We start from the raw sequence: 15,711 nt of genomic DNA, 5'->3' as shown, positions 1-15,711 counted from the left end.
GTGAGTGTTCGCGATCGAGCGCGCGGGCCCGGTAGCGTTTGCAGCGAGATGCGAGTGAGATGAGATGAACGTAATAAACACACCGCAGCGGCTGCAGCGCGGACCGCGTGGCAGATGTTTTAGAGCGACAGCTCTATACTACCCCAGGTGCTTACCCATAAAACGCCTGTTTACGTATAAATCTGACCTTCAAGCTCAGCCGAGGTCAAAGTGCGGCGCGTGACGCGTTTCTATCAATAGCGCCGCTTGCCCCGTGCTTTCTACCAACCAAAGCGCGGCGCCGGCCGGCCGGGAAAAGAAATAATAATAAATAAAAAAGAAATAAAATAAAAAATAAAAAGAAGGGCCAGAACGTTCGCCTTCGTGCATATAGCGTTCGCCGCCAGCGTTTCCCGGCAAACATTACGGCTACGAAGCTGTAGTTGCCGGGAAGCGTGGGAAGCAGTCAGGGATCTTTGAATGCTATCGCGTTTCACTCTTAAAGGCGAAGCTTAAGCGTCTCCCATTTTTTGTTCTTTTATTGCGATTGTATGGACACTCCAAGCGAATTTTCGCCGTCGGCATCGGCGTTGAAGGCTCCGCATATATTTAGTTATATGTATGCTATATGCTTATCCGCGCCCTGTATGCAGGTTATACATGCATATGCTACACTATTCAATCACTAAAGTTGCTCAGACCAGGTCTTACGTTCTTGACTAAATTATTCCTCCGGATTTTCACAATGGCAGCCTGCGAACAAAACGTCATGAAACATTACATTCACAGCGCATGCCGTTTATCTTAAGTCTTCTCAAGCTATTAATTGATTCCGATGTACCACTCCCCTCTATAATGCCTTTGGCCCTGACGGTATTATAAATAAATAAATAAATAAATAAATAAATAAATAAATAAATAAATAAATAAATAAATAAATAAATAAATAAATAAATAAATAAATAAAATAAATTAAATTATGGGGTTTTACGTGCCAAAACCAGTTCTGATTATGAGGCACGCCGTAGTGGGGGACTCCGGAAATTTGGACCACCTGGGGTTCTTTAACGTGCACCTAAATCTAAGTACACGGGTGTTTTCGCATTTCGCCCCCATCGAAATGCGGCCGCCGCGGCCGGGATTCGATCCCGCGACCTCGTGCTCAGCAGCCCAACACCATAGCCACTGAGCAACCACGGCGGGTAAATAAATAAATAAATAAATAAATAAATAAATAAATAAATAAATAAATAAATAAATAAATAAATAAATAAATAAAAGTGTAAAACAATATCAGGGGTCAGAGCTGAAAGTGATGTCATTTTATTGGTGCGGGCAGCGTAATGGCGCCTGTGCGATGTCGTTACAAGACCTACACGGTGTGTTAAAGTTTTTAAAGGTGCCAGAAATTTTGGTGCACTCACGTATGTCACGTCCACGTTAGCGCGCGAACACCAACCGAGAAGTTCAAGCGTATCGCTAATCCTTGGTACGGCAGCACGACCTCCTCTATAAGAGGAGGCCGTGTACGGCAGTAAGTGCTTCGCCCTTCACGCGACACTGCCATTTTTTTTTTAATGCGAAGCATTTCTTGGCGAACATTTGCTATTTTGACAGTATCTATCTAGATATCTATTTAGCCGCCTACGTCATTGTGCTCTCATGATCGTTTCGTTAACTTGGTATGCACCAAAACTGGCATACTATAACAGCAGTATATGACGAACATAAAATGATATGACATGACATGAACGTCATGACATGCGTGTCATGTAGGTCATGAAACACCCGCCTACGTCCCGGTGCTCTCATGGTCGTTTCGCTAACTTGGTAGGCACCGAAATTGGCATAGTATGACAGGAGTTATGACGAACATAAGTGATAGGTCATGACATAAATGTCATGACATGCCTGTCATGGAGGTCATGACAATGACTCAGCGAAAAAAAAAATTAATACTCAAAAAACAATGAAATGGGTTCGGATGTGGTACTAAGTGAAGGAGAAGGCTAAAGGTTGATGGTAGAAGTCATAGTCATGAGTATGACTATGGCTTTCGCCTTAAGATCTCTTAGGTGTAGCTAAAAGGACTCCTGAGGACTCATTACATGCGTGTCACGTAGGTCATGAAAGAGCCGCCTACGTCTTGGTGCTCTCATGGTCGTTTCGGTCACCTGGTAGGCTCCCCGCACACTGCTTCGCATAGCATCGATTCCCACAGGGCGTGGGATCTGCCGGCTTTTTTTTTTCTTTTAGGGAAGGTAAGAGAGACAAACGCGGTACGATTCCTAAAAGAACAGCTGACAATGAATCATCGACTAACGACGTAGAGAGAGAGAGAGAGAGAGAGAGAGAGAGAGAAGAGCAAGGATGGAAAATGTATGCAGCGAGGTCAACTAGACGAGCTTCCTGTTCGCTGTAGCGTTTGTATATGCCACTAAACAGATAAATGCAGTGATTTCCAATGCGTTTGTAGTATGTGCAATGAAAAGTCTTCACAGATGAATGCAGTGCTTCTTAATCCTTTTGCAGTATGTGCAATTGGAAGCGCGCTATATGGAATGAGCTACGTCATGTAAGGGGCGGTTCACCTGTGTGTCGACACTATAGATCCCGCCTCTGAATGCAAAATTATCGTATCGAGTGCCAAATTTGATGACGAAAATGTGTGTAAATATATGCATTGAAAACTGTTGAATCTCGACGGTTTATTTAGCAGGCCGTGCGCTGAAGAGAATGACGCTGGCCATCATGATGAATATATACAGATTAAGAAGATGAAGGAGTAATATAATGCTGACACAATATTCCCCGCGTGTGGAAGCGGCCAACCTGCCGCTGGTTATGGCGGCGAACGCCGTATGAAAGACTTTAAACGCGAAACATGCACAATCTCTGTGGCACGGCAGCGGCCGTCCGAAGGCGTAACAACTGGAGTGACACGATAGTTAACTGGAGAAGTCTGTTCCCGAACAATGTAGGGCCCGATAACACGGGACTGAAACTTCTCGCATAATCCAGGAGCGCGAACTGGGGTCCACAGCAACACTTCGTCTCCAGGGTGGAAGGAAACGACACGGTGGGATGCATCATAGCGAGTTTTGCGGTCTTGTTGACTGGCGTCGGTGTTGAGGTGGGCGCGTTGGCGACACCGGGAAATGCGCGAAACAAACTGCTCACACATTGATGTGGACGAGGGCACGGGAACACCAAAGAAAGAAACGTCGAGGATAGTGATCGGTTGACGACCATACACAAGTAAAAATGGAGAGTACCCCGTAGTGCGTTGGACGGCCGCGTGTTGTATGCGAAAGTGACGAATGGGAGAATGACATCCCAACTGGTGTCGTCAGGGTTGATGTACGTACATTGATATCATGTCGGACAGCGTGCGATGAAAGCGCTCTGTGAGGCCATTAGTTTGAGGGTGGTAGCTATAAATCGTTTATGGATGGTATTGGACGCACGGAGAACATCGTCGAGAAGTTTAGACAGAAAGGTCCTGCCGCGGTCACTCAAATAGACACGTGGGGCCCCGTGCCGTAAAAAGATGGCTTCCAAGAAAAAGACTGCAACCTCCGCTGCGGATCATGACGGTAGTGCGGCTGTTTCAGCGTACCGTGTCAAATGGTCTGCAGCTGTGACGATCCATTGTTTACCGCCAGCCGATCAGGGTAGTGGTCCATACAGGTCGATACCAACGACTGCGAAAGGAGCTTGAGGACACGGTACAGGTTGGAGCAGTCCAGCCAGAGGTGAGGCCATTCGTTTGCGGTGTTGGCAGAGCGAACAGGAAGCCACGTATTTCTCTACGCTGGTTGCAAGTCCAGGCCAAGAGAAGCGGCTGCGGATTCGCTCATAGGTTTTATGGAAACCAAAGTGACCGGCAGTGGGATCGTCGTGAAAGGTCTCCAGTATCGGGGCCCGAAGTGATCGGGGAGCGACAGGAACCCAACGGTGTCCTTCGGGATGAAACACTTACCGGTATAGCATCAAATTTTCGATCTTGAAATTCTTCAACTGCCGACGGAGCCGAGCGTTAGGTGTGCGAGATGATCCGCGAATACGTTCCATAATGGAGTGGCAGATATATAGGAGTCACTACGTTGGCAAGATGCAAACGTATGAGAATGGCTGGATGGGAGCCGGTCGAGAGCTGCGAGCGAAGGAAATGCAGAAGACGCGTCCTGCGGTTTGCTCATGGAAAGTGGTAAGCAGGCAGCGTTTGACGACGGTGGTAGGGGACAACGAGAGAGAGAGCATCGGCATCCTGGTGTTATTTTCCAGACTTGTAGATGACGTCGAAGTCGTATTCTTGTAAACTAACTATCCAACGGCCGAGACGTCCCGTTAAATTCTTTAGCGTCGCCAACCAGCACAAGGAGTGGTGATCAGTAACGACCATAAAATGGCGGCCGTGCAGATAAGGCCGAAAATTTTGGACGGACCAAACAACGGCGAGACACTCTTGCTCGGCAATCGTGTAATTTTTCTCTGCAGCTGTCAGCGTGCGACTTGCGTATGCGACCACACGTTCCTCGGAATTTCGCTGACGCTGCAGAAGAACAGCGCCGATACCGTGGCCGCTGGCGTCAGTATGTATAGAAGAGTGGGCTGTGGTGTTGTCGAAATGACAAAGCACAGGTTCGGACGTGAGGGCACGTTTGAGAGCGTCAAACGCAGTTTGGCATTCGTCCGGGAGCTCCAGAAGGAAGGAGTTGATGGAGCGGCGCCGCAATGGTGGCAAAGTTACGTATGAAGCGCCGGAAATACAAAGCTAAGCTAAGAAAGCTACGCAAGTCTTTGGCGCGTTGAGACCTGGGGAAGCGGAGGACAGCGCTAATCTTATCGGGGTCAGGTCGAATGCCCTTCTTGCTGACAAGGTGTCCGAGTACTTTAATGGTTTTGCTGGCGAAGTGGCATGTCAGGACTGAGAGGCATGTCAGGACTTCGTCGAAGCGCTGCAAGTGCTGATGGAAGGTCGACGAAAATATGACGATGTCGTCAAGTTAGCATAAGCAAGTCTTCCACTTTAGGCCCCGTAGTACAGTGTCAATCATCCGCTCAAATGAGACGGGAGCGTTACACAGGCCGAAATGAATTACGTTAAATTCGTAAAGTGCATGGTGATCTGCCAGTATCCGGAGCGTAGATGAAAGCTAAAGAAATGCTCCGCGCCTTGTAAAGAATCTAACGCATCATCGATTTGGGGCAGTGGATATACATCTTTGCGGCTTATAATATTTTGTTCAAGGCACGCAAAATCGCACTGAGCCGTCTTTATTACGCACCAAAACGACCCCCCCCCCCCCCCCCCCCTGAAGCCGACTTAACCCCCCCCTATTTTGTTTAACCCCTTTTCTTTCCTTGCGCATTTGAGTACTGCAACTAAGATATAAGACGCGTAATCGTCTGCACACTCACAAAAAGCGCATTTTTTGACAATTTCCCGTGAAGAAATTGAAATTAGTGCTATTTAGACGGTATTGGCAAACTGTCAACCCCCCCCCCCCCCCCCCCCCCCTTCTGGCAGATATCCTGGGTACGCTACTGCGCCAAAAGTACGGTTGCAACGCTCCGTCAACCCGTTCGTCTGTGGATGGTATGCGCTAGTGGTCCTGTGGATGATGTTACAAGGAGAAAGTAGAGAGACAGAGAGCATAGATGCACGATCAGAGATGGTTTCGTTCACCACATAATATGTTTCGCGTGTGCTAACTGTGCGGGATCCATGAGAGAAATTAAATACTTAAGAAGAAGCTTTCTTAGCCCCGATTCAAGTCTTAATTTCCTGATTACATAGACGAATTTATAATTTTCCTAGACGAATGAGAAACGAATAGAGACTGTCATTACGCCACCGCTTAATCGATTTGAATGGTATTTGTCGGAATTAAAATAGAAGTTATACTGACTGTTGGAAGCAGGCTTTCGATTTATGGCCTCAAATTTACAGCAATATTTTTGGTCACAATAATGATGTCATTTTGTGTCACTTACAGTAAATCTGTAGATATTAAAGATAAATAAAGCGTCAAGTTTACAGCTCAATTACTGTGCACCGTAAACAAGTATCGCAATTCTTTTAAATGTGTATCTGTTCCATAAGCTAACGCTGAAAAATGCGAGATATGTTTCGTTTACACGATATCGCTGCATTGTTCACGTGAGTTTGCGGTAAACCTATTCAGAAGTTGGTAGTACATTTCAGAGCAATGTGTAATACATAAATGTTGACTGCCTTGAATGTCCTAATTGTTGCAGTTCACAGTATTGCGATAACTGGTTTCATTATATAAAGTTAAAGCTGCAAACTTGCTGCTTCTTTCTGTATTTTTTTTAGCCTCCGAATATTTTAAACAAAACGGGAGGCCTAAACTTAAAATGTGCTTCAACAGTCGGTAGATCTTAGCTTTCTATTAAAGGAAAAACCTCAGCAGAATCGATGCCAAACAAACCGATTTATCTGTTCCTACGTATTTAAAGAAACAAGGCCCTTGACTGCCTCTGAGCACTAGTGGTCATTTATTGATGAAATTGTTCTGTATATGTATTGTCGCTTTTCTTTCTTTTTGTATTTCTTTCCTTTTCTCTTTCTTTCTTTATTTCTTACGTTGGTGAACATGAGTTATGCTGGGACTGTTATGTTGAGTTATGTTGATTTCGTGAAGTAACCTTGAGGAAATAAAATCTATCGTGGGCAAATTGTCGGCTAGTAAGGAATCCGGACTTGACGCTATTCATGTTATGAAAAACAATATTGATGTCTTATGCATGCCCCTTTGTACCATGCGATAAGCAGTAATGCTTACCCAAATGTACTAAAAGTCGCAAATGTTTTTCCTGTGTACAAAACTGGTGACCCGAACCATCCGAGTAGTTATAGACCAATTTCTGTTCTTAGTATCGTCAACACACTATTTGAAAAACTAATTGTACTACAGATAAATGCATTTCTTGTAAAGAATACCGTAATCTGTCAGCAGCAGCACGGCTCTATTGCAGGTAGATCCACATCAACCACAGTTTTAACACTTTCGCAGTTCTTGACTCTGCTCTTAACAAGCAGAGAATTGTTGTGTCCATTTTTCTTGATATAAGAAAGGCGTTCGATACAATCTGTCACTCTATACTGTTAGAAAAGCTAGAATCTTATGATATTGTCGGAAACTGCCGCTTCATTTCATCTACAACTGTTTTCACGCACGAAAGCAACAAGTAGTGATTAATAAACATCACTCCGCGTTCACTGATGTCATACGTGATGCACCAGCTCTGTTTTAAGCCCTTTTCTGTTTTCACTATACATAAAACGGTTTAATTACCACACGCACTTAAGTTGTCAAAAGTCTTAATATATGCTGACGATACAGGCTTAGTTTACTCAGGCAACTCCCTTTCGTCATTACAGGAAATTATATCTTGCGAACTGCTACTGGTTAGCTAAATGGCTTCCAGAAAATAGGCTAGCCCTAAATAATGATAAAACTAAGCACATAATATGTCACTTCAACAGGAAAACACTAGATCACAGTGTTTTTAATGTGACTACAGCGAACCGAACTCTGAATGGTGTTGAAACATTTAAATATTTAGGTGTTGCTTAAGACTGTCACTTGCATTGGAGAGAACAAATCAACGCTGTTTGTAAGAAACTCACTTTCAGCTGTTACACCTGGCCCGTGCCGGGCAATATTTTCTTCGTGCTTTGCTTCGTTGATTATATTTCTCTTCATTTAATTGCCACCTGGACGATTGTTGTGAAATACGGGGGCCTAACATATAACACTTAAATCTTTACTGCACTTGCAAAAGCGTGCCTAAAGAAAAATAACATTTCGCTCTGTTCATCGCCCTATAGTATATCATTCTGTTTAATGACCTTCGTATCCTTTCTTTTACGACATTTAAGAAATTGTAAGATCGCTTGTTTAGTTCACGAAATACTCAACGCAAACTTCCCCTTTAACAACACCATTTTACTTCCCACGCGCAAAAACCAGGCAGGAAGGTGACTTCAATTTGAATCTTCCTTATTGAAACAACGTCTGCAGTGATCGATTATTAGAGTTCTTTGGAGCTATAACTTGAAACACTGCGCAACGCTTCTACTTGTCTAGTCAAATGTAATTACTCTCCCTTAGTAAATAATACTTGCTAATGTAAATAATGTTCTTACTCGTTGAGCAGGTAATGTATATACGTAGTTAACCTTTTCTGAATTGGACCAGATACAAGCCACATAGGCGACTGGTCCAACTATTTTGAACGCATGTTATGAATTGTTTAAACAAAGCTAATTTTTTTATTTGATTTGATTTTCCCAGATCCATAGTATGCTATGTATGCCTATATGTCTTGCACCTGTCGGACGGTGCGCTGTGCGTTGTGATATGTCTGGTATCGTGGTATGCTCTTGCCTCCCCATTTTGCCAGCGCAACAAGAAACAGCCGGTTCCATCTCCTGTCGTCAGCAGTGTCATCTTTACTTACTCATCTCAATGAAGACGAGAAGAAAAAAAAAGATTATTGCACAATCAAAAACACGAGAACCGCCGCAGAGCCATGACCTTGTTTATTCCTTTTAATTACGCTTGCTTTTTCTGGCTGGCAGATAAAGTGTTATCAGTGCTGTCGCGGCGCGCAATAAGGCATCGCGCGCTGGCGCTATATCATGTTATCGAGCTGCATCGCATAGACGTCGGGGTACGGAATGTGCCTGCTTTTTTAACAAAGCGGATTGAAGGCCGACTTTTCCGACGGATATTTCGAATCACGTGTTATTCCCGGGGACAATGAGAATACTCCTCCTGATAAATGTGTACGTTCACGCAACCTTCTTTCTTTTTTTCTTTTTGACCTAGAAATATCCGCTGCCACAAGCCATGAGCACCGCGCGGCTGCGTTCGTTGAGCACTTGCATTTCGCTGCCAGAACGGCGCTGGCCTTGGGCGGTATTCTGTATAAGAGTTATACCGAGTGGACTGTCCATTTCGGCGGCTGCTGATTCGCTGCTGCTTGACGTGCAGGAAGGTGCCAGCCAGTCTCCTTCCTGCACGTCAAGCAGCGGCGAATCAGCGGTCGCCGAAATGGACAGTCCACTCGGTATAACTCTTATACAGAATACCGCCCCTTGTCACCGCACGGCAGGTTATACCACGCAAAGGCTGGGCAGGCTTCTCTCCCGCGCTCGCAAAACTCGCGAACGTATTTCGGATTCAAAAGGACGCTAAATAATATATAAAAAAGAAAACGCTAAATCAGTATACACTGATAACGTATTCTTTCAAAACTCTATTTTCGTTAATTCCGCGGTGAGTGATTGATGTATGTTTCCAAGCGTAAAAGTGTTTTTCCGAGCGTGAAAGAAGCCCGTGAATACACGCAAAGTGCCTCGAGCGGCCAGTCGCACGGCAATTTTGCGTGTATTCGCGGGCTTCTTTCACGCTCGGAAAAACACGTTTATATAGCACGTATATTGAGCAAGAGAAAGCTGTATCGGGAGTTTGTTTTTCTCGTTGCTCTACACCTTTCTTCATGACACTTTTACCCAATTATAAAAATTGAGAAGTTGATTAATTTTTATAATTGGGTAAAAGGGCCATGGAGAAAATTGTAGAGCAACGTGAAAAACAAACTCCCGATACAGAATTGAGAAGTTGATTTACCCGCCGGGGTGGCTCAGTCAGCTAAGGCGTTGCGCTGCTGAGCACGAGATCGCGGGATCGAATCCCGGCCGCGGCGGCCGCATTTCGATTGAGGCGAAATGCAAAAACGCCCGTGTGCTTGCGTTGTAGTGCACGTTAAAGAACCCCAGGTGGTCAAAATTAATCCGGAGCCCACCACTACGGCGTGCCTCATAATCAGGACTGGTTTTGGCACGTAAAACCCCAGAAAGACGAAAGACGAAGAGAAGTTGATTAATTAATTCATACTAGTTATGTAATTAGGCGGAATGCAGAAAATAATCTGAGTATCTCCGAGTGACGGCAAACAACATCGCCTTGGTTCCGTCCAGCTACGTGGCATTTGCATATTTTTAAATATTGGTGCATGATAGTTGAGACACCCTGTATAGAAGGCGAATAGCGATAAATATCGACGGTAAGGCCTTTAGATTCAGTTTTTATTAGAGCAATAGAGTTATTCATACTTGAACGGGTGTTATATACAGGAGGAGGTCCCATGGTCGGAGACTACGTGGCCCTCCTTTAATAATAACAAACATAACAGAAAGAATAAATTGCAACAACGAAACGTATTAAGAAATGAAGTTATCCGCCACTGCGTACAGTACAGCTGTAACAGTGACAGGCGCTAATAACAAGAACACTATACAATGTTAACGTAAAATATCAGTCATAAAGCAAAATCAAAGATAAACAAGAAGCCGATAAAGAACCAATGGCAAAGTACACCAGTCAAAAGCGCGGCGGTATAAGTACAAATAGGGGCGGACATGTTAAGATGTAATAACCTATGAAAGCAACAGCGCAAAATAAACGTTAACAAAAGCGTTATATATATATATATATATATATATATATATATATATATATATATATATATAAAGAAGCCAACGAACAATGACACCAAGGCCAACATAGGGGAAATTACTTGTACTTACTAATTGAATTAAAGATATGATAAATTAATGGAAATGAAAATGGATGAAAAAACAACTGTCCGCAGGTGGGGAACGATCCCACGTCTTCGCATTACGCGTGCGATGCTCTTGTATACCATTGAGCTACCGCCGAGCCGTTTTCCCATCCACTTTCTGGGGTATTTATGTTTAACAACTAGAACTAACCCTGGGAGTGTTAGCCAGCGCCACCACTCACAAACCATGGCGGCCAGCGGATGTGGAACATCCTTTCTATATAATAAAACAAGACCAATGCAGTAAATAGAGCAATATATTCTTAACATCACTAAAGTGAGCGACAAGTAAAAATATGTACGTTAATTCAGCCTCCATTAATAAGAATTGTTTGTTAAACGAGTAATTAAACTGAGATTATTCTATTAGTGGTGGTATTTTGTTCCCAAATGAAATAGATTAAAAGAGTACTGTCTGTTTACCGTAGTTAGTATGGTAGTTTCGGGAAAAGGAAGTCATTACCTGGAGCAAACCTACTATTGTTAATATTGTCTAGATATGCATGCTGTTGCAATTAACGCTATCGGAGCTTCATTCTTGAGATATCTGAACAAAAGTATATATACCAAGATTGTAACTGACTAGATCATTGACTGTCGGGATGAAGGAGTTGTTGGAATTAGTATGAAAATGGGTTAGACCTAGGCAACCTTTGCCAAGTTTGTAATGCCTGTTAAACGCAGGTAACACGCAAAGTACTTGATGTCTCTCAAGCGTTATGTATTATTGAGGTACCTAATCTATTTGTCATTTTTGATTTCGCATTTTTGATGGGCTTTAATATTGGCTATCTTCGTCACTTTTTTTTTCTGTGTGTGATCCTTGATTGTACAAGCGTTCTTCGCTGACTGCGTTCCTGTCCTTCTCCCGTTCATTGTTTCTTTGCCGGTCGGCCTAACAATTGGGTTTGATAATGCCTTTCAAGCAGCGCTGTGTGCTTTTTTTTTTCTTTTTCGCCATCGATTGTATTTTTTGTACCCGCCGTGGTTGCTTAATGTCTTTGGCGTTGCGCCGATAGCACGAGGTCGCGGGATCAAATCTCGGATCAAATGAACTGCGGCTCAGGCCTGCAGTGCTTTCAATACTCTTTTCTTTTTTCTCTCTTTTTTTCTATGTACGTTAGCTTATACGGCTTACGCAAAATCGGCGCTACGTTTATGTGAATTTCGTCAAACTTCTATTCACGAATACGCGACTAACTGCAGTGCGGTGTGGAGTTTGTACACTTTAGACCTCCTGGTTATTGCGGTTCACAGTTTTGTGACTTTTTTTTTTTCACTGCGGAATGACGCTGTTGTAAACTTGATGGCTTCAATTTTGAAAAAAAGAAAGAAACAAGAAGCGAGGAAATTCCTCCCAGTACAAATTAGCGATCATCGAGAGTGCGTGTTGGAATTCAGTATAATGTGTGGTGCTACCTGTTATCGCCTTTTGTCTCTGTTCCAGAGTGATATGACTATATATGTGGACTTAATTTACTCTCTTATCTATAACTCTTCCGATTTAGGCAAAATTCAGTGTTGACAATGCCACTTTCCAAGAAGAGAGGGAACTGTAACTCCCTTTCCATCTTCCAATTAACATTCTGGTTTATGGTAAAATATGTGCATAGATTCACACAATTATAGCCACGATAACTGCTGCATCAGTTACCAGACATTTCGCTTCTGTCATTTAGAACAAGATTAAAAAGAGCAGCCCACGGCCTATTTTCGGACTTCGTATAAAACAAAGAAAAGCTTCCCTATTTAAAAGATCACTGCCATCATCGACATAGAAAGCTTGCCATACATTGATTTGAAGCATTGGATGTTTAACACAGTTGTGTGCTCAGGTTACTTTTCCTTCTGGGTGCATATAAACTTCAAAACAATAATTTAGTATTATTGCTACAGCGAAACGGTTTAGGGCTAGGGTTCCGTGGATTTTTCGTGTGCGTAAGCAAAACCTCAGGTCCCGCGTGAACGCGCTCGTGCCACTGCTCGCGCGTTTGTCGTCGTCGTCTTTCACAGCCGTCTTTCACAGCTGGCTCGTCGGCGTCCCTCCGATATGCATCTTGAGTAGAATAGTTATCAATAGGCACCATTTTCAAGAGCAGTAGGCTTCCATATAAATAAAAGGTCGCAGTTTCGCCCAAAAGGCGAAGCATCAATTACGATAGCAAATTAGTAAAGAGCTATACGTAGTTATAATTGTAATTATAAAGAGCAAATTAGTAGAGAGCTATTCGGAGTAGGGATAGTGGTTTTATCGGCTGCATAAACTTGGACCCATTCGCTTACTAACTGAATTAACAATCGTGGTGTCAGCGCGCACAAGCAAACATGAATAGATCACACTGAATGACCGCAGACGACTGTCAAAACGCCGCAGCGGGCGAAGGCTCGCCCGGTCTATCGCTTCAACGGAAACTGAGTGGCGAATGCACAGCGCATACAAAGGTCAGAGCCGTGTGGAGATAAGAGATGGTGCGGGCGACCGCCAACGCAGGGCAAAGTGCAGAGGAGTTGTGAAGAAGATAAGCTCCCCCCCCCCCTCCTTTCCGCGCTGCCTTCCCGCTTTCTTGCTTTCGCGTGGGAGATTGCGTAGCAAGATACGCCTTTGGTGCCGGAGCACAGCGCCGCCCCGCCTCCCTCCCTCCCATACCCCCACGGCCTTTCGCGCGACGGTCGCGTTTGCTTTCCGCCGTGCGTTCGCTCTCCGTGATAGCGCGCGGGGTAGGGAGCCTACATGCAACGCCGTTTTAGGGTGGTGACAGCCTTTGTAAGGGTACTTGCCGCCGCCAGCTAAATTGGCGGGTTAAATCTGGGGCCCAAAATGGCGAAAGACCAGCCGACAGACCACATTTCCCGCAACCCTTGGTGACGTGAAATTAATTAACTTCTTTTAATAAACTTTGGCCTCAGCAGGCAGAGGCAAATGGCGCGTCTGAGCGCCGTACACGGCACGTCTACGTTTTAGTTAAATAGACTAGTAAGGACAGTCTTTATTGCAGCACACTTCGAAAAGCACCCTTTATATATTATGTAAAACTGGAAGGCAACGACAATGCTTAATGCAGTTCACATTCTTGGCGTGAGATAATGCTACCACGAGCACGCCATCGTGCCTTATAACTTGTTGCTTTATATGTGTCGCATGACGTGCAATATAAAAGTAAGTTTGATGTGTTAAAATAAAAGGAAAAGGCAACTAGTATATTTAAGATGTATGCAGGTTTCTTGTGCGCATTGGCGCAAAACTAAATTAAAGAAATTTAATAGATCGCGTGCCAACATGAGTACATCAGAGCGTGACAAAAAAAAAAAAGGCAGAAAGACTGGGGACCAAAATGGCTACCCACCAAATTTGGCGGTAAATAGCGGTCAAAATTTTGGTGTTGTCACCACCCTAAAACGGCGTTGCATGTAGGCTCCCTATAGCGCGGGGGAGTTCGCCCTCCGTGATAGCGCGCGTCCCCCGCGCGCTTTCGCTCGCGCATACGGCGCGCGGCGTCGATTTTATCGCCCTTGGAATCTATACGAAACCTCACGGCGACGGCGACGCCGACGGCAGAAATCCGGTTGAAGTGTCCATATAATTGCTATCGCAATATAACAAAATTCTCATAGCAGCTGTGGCTGTACAGTAAAGAGTGACGGACGATAATTTATTAGGTATATGTAGGTAGTCTAGGTAAACTTCCGGCAATCGATTTTTGTCAGCGTACCGAACGGTTCAGAACGCGGCTCCTGTTCTACAGGATCCAGGACCTGACCGGTGAGTTCGGCCAACTAACCTCGGAACAGGAGACGCGTCTCGCGACCAAGACGCCACTTCCTGTGGAGCCCCGACAATGGGCAGGCCGCGCCCTGGTGCTACACAGCGTCCAGACGGGCCGCACGGCGTGCGCCGCGCTGCAGCCGCCGGGCGCTCCGGTCACTACGTACGCCGCTCGGTTCACGGGGCCTCCCGTGGCCGGTACGCTCTTTGTGCGACGGTGGCCCAGTTTCGGCACCGTCTACGCCGAGCTGCACTGGACCAACGGAACGCGCCGTGACGCCCAGGTATTCAAAAGTTCGCACGATGTAGGACTTCGACATTAACGGTTTTTTCGTCCAATCTTTCGAAGTCGCAAACATCTGCCGAGGGGTCCTGTGGCAGGAAGCTTGCAGCGCGCCCGGAGCTGCGAGGTTCCAAGAGACCCTGTCTGCCTCCGCGAAGGCTTTTTACCTCCTTTCCTTGTCTCTATAGCGTTGTGCGTGTCCTGTATTCTGTTTCTGTCTCAAGTTTTCTGCGCTGTTCTAGCTGTATAGATGAGTTATAGAAAGGAAGATTAACCAGAGGTAGTTATGCTGGCTACCCCCGCGACGGAAGAGGTTAAGGACATAGAAAGGGAACAAAAGAAAGAAAGACGAGAAGCGCAATGAACATAATGCGAGCACAAAAATAAGGGGTAGTCTCAAAGAGGTTACAGTAAGACGGAAGTCAACGTCCGGTGACGCGCGTTGTGGCTTCGAAACATTTGACAATGACTGTATATTGGCTGGCAGCAAACTAGTCAGCTGTTGCGTCCCGAATCGGACGGGCGCATTATTTGATTGTTTCCCATCGAGGAAGGCCCTTTCATCAGCGTCGCCCAGACGGCGACAGTGCCAGACACCGACGTTGACGGGCAAACAAGCGCCCCAAATCGGCAGTGTGCATCGTTTGTGTGTTCCCCCTGATGCCACCCCCTTCATCAGCGGCCGCCTACCCGGAGACGCGGCGCGACACCGGCTGGGACGCGATGACAAAGAAGCTCACGAAGCGACCACAACCGCCACCTTTCGTGGAAGCGGGCGCCAGCGCGAAGGTCACTCTCCCGTCACTGAGAGAGAGAAACCAAGGAGACGACTTTCGTAGAAGGAGTGTGAATCCCCTGTTTCCAGATTGTCTCGTCTTTGCTTCGAAGGTGCAACATTAGAGGCGGAGTTCTCTAAACAATACGACCCTCTGATTGGCCGCACCAAGGTCATCAAATTCCCTAGTCGGGTCAACTAGGGAAGTCCAATGTTTTATAAGGAGACACCTTGAGTGCAGTGGTGTGG

The 15,711-nt window shown here is 45.3% G+C and overlaps 1 protein-coding gene across 2 annotated transcripts in view; it reads left to right on the top strand.

Moving 5' to 3' along the window:
* LOC119442590 (uncharacterized) overlaps positions 1-15,711 on the top strand; it is a 31,794-nt gene that overhangs the window by 3,094 nt on the left and 12,989 nt on the right. For both annotated transcript variants that reach the window (XM_049662253.1, XM_037707518.2), the window contains one exon: positions 14,385-14,688. In XM_049662253.1, the coding sequence (XP_049518210.1) occupies positions 14,385-14,688 (304 nt within the window). The remainder of the gene's footprint in view (positions 1-14,384; positions 14,689-15,711) is intronic.

Source organism: Dermacentor silvarum, chromosome 2 (assembly GCF_013339745.2).
Source record: "Dermacentor silvarum isolate Dsil-2018 chromosome 2, BIME_Dsil_1.4, whole genome shotgun sequence".
NCBI lineage: Eukaryota > Metazoa > Arthropoda > Arachnida > Ixodida > Ixodidae > Dermacentor > Dermacentor silvarum.
Note: the sequence above shows the minus strand (reverse complement) of the source record. Positions and strands in the feature narration are given on the sequence as shown.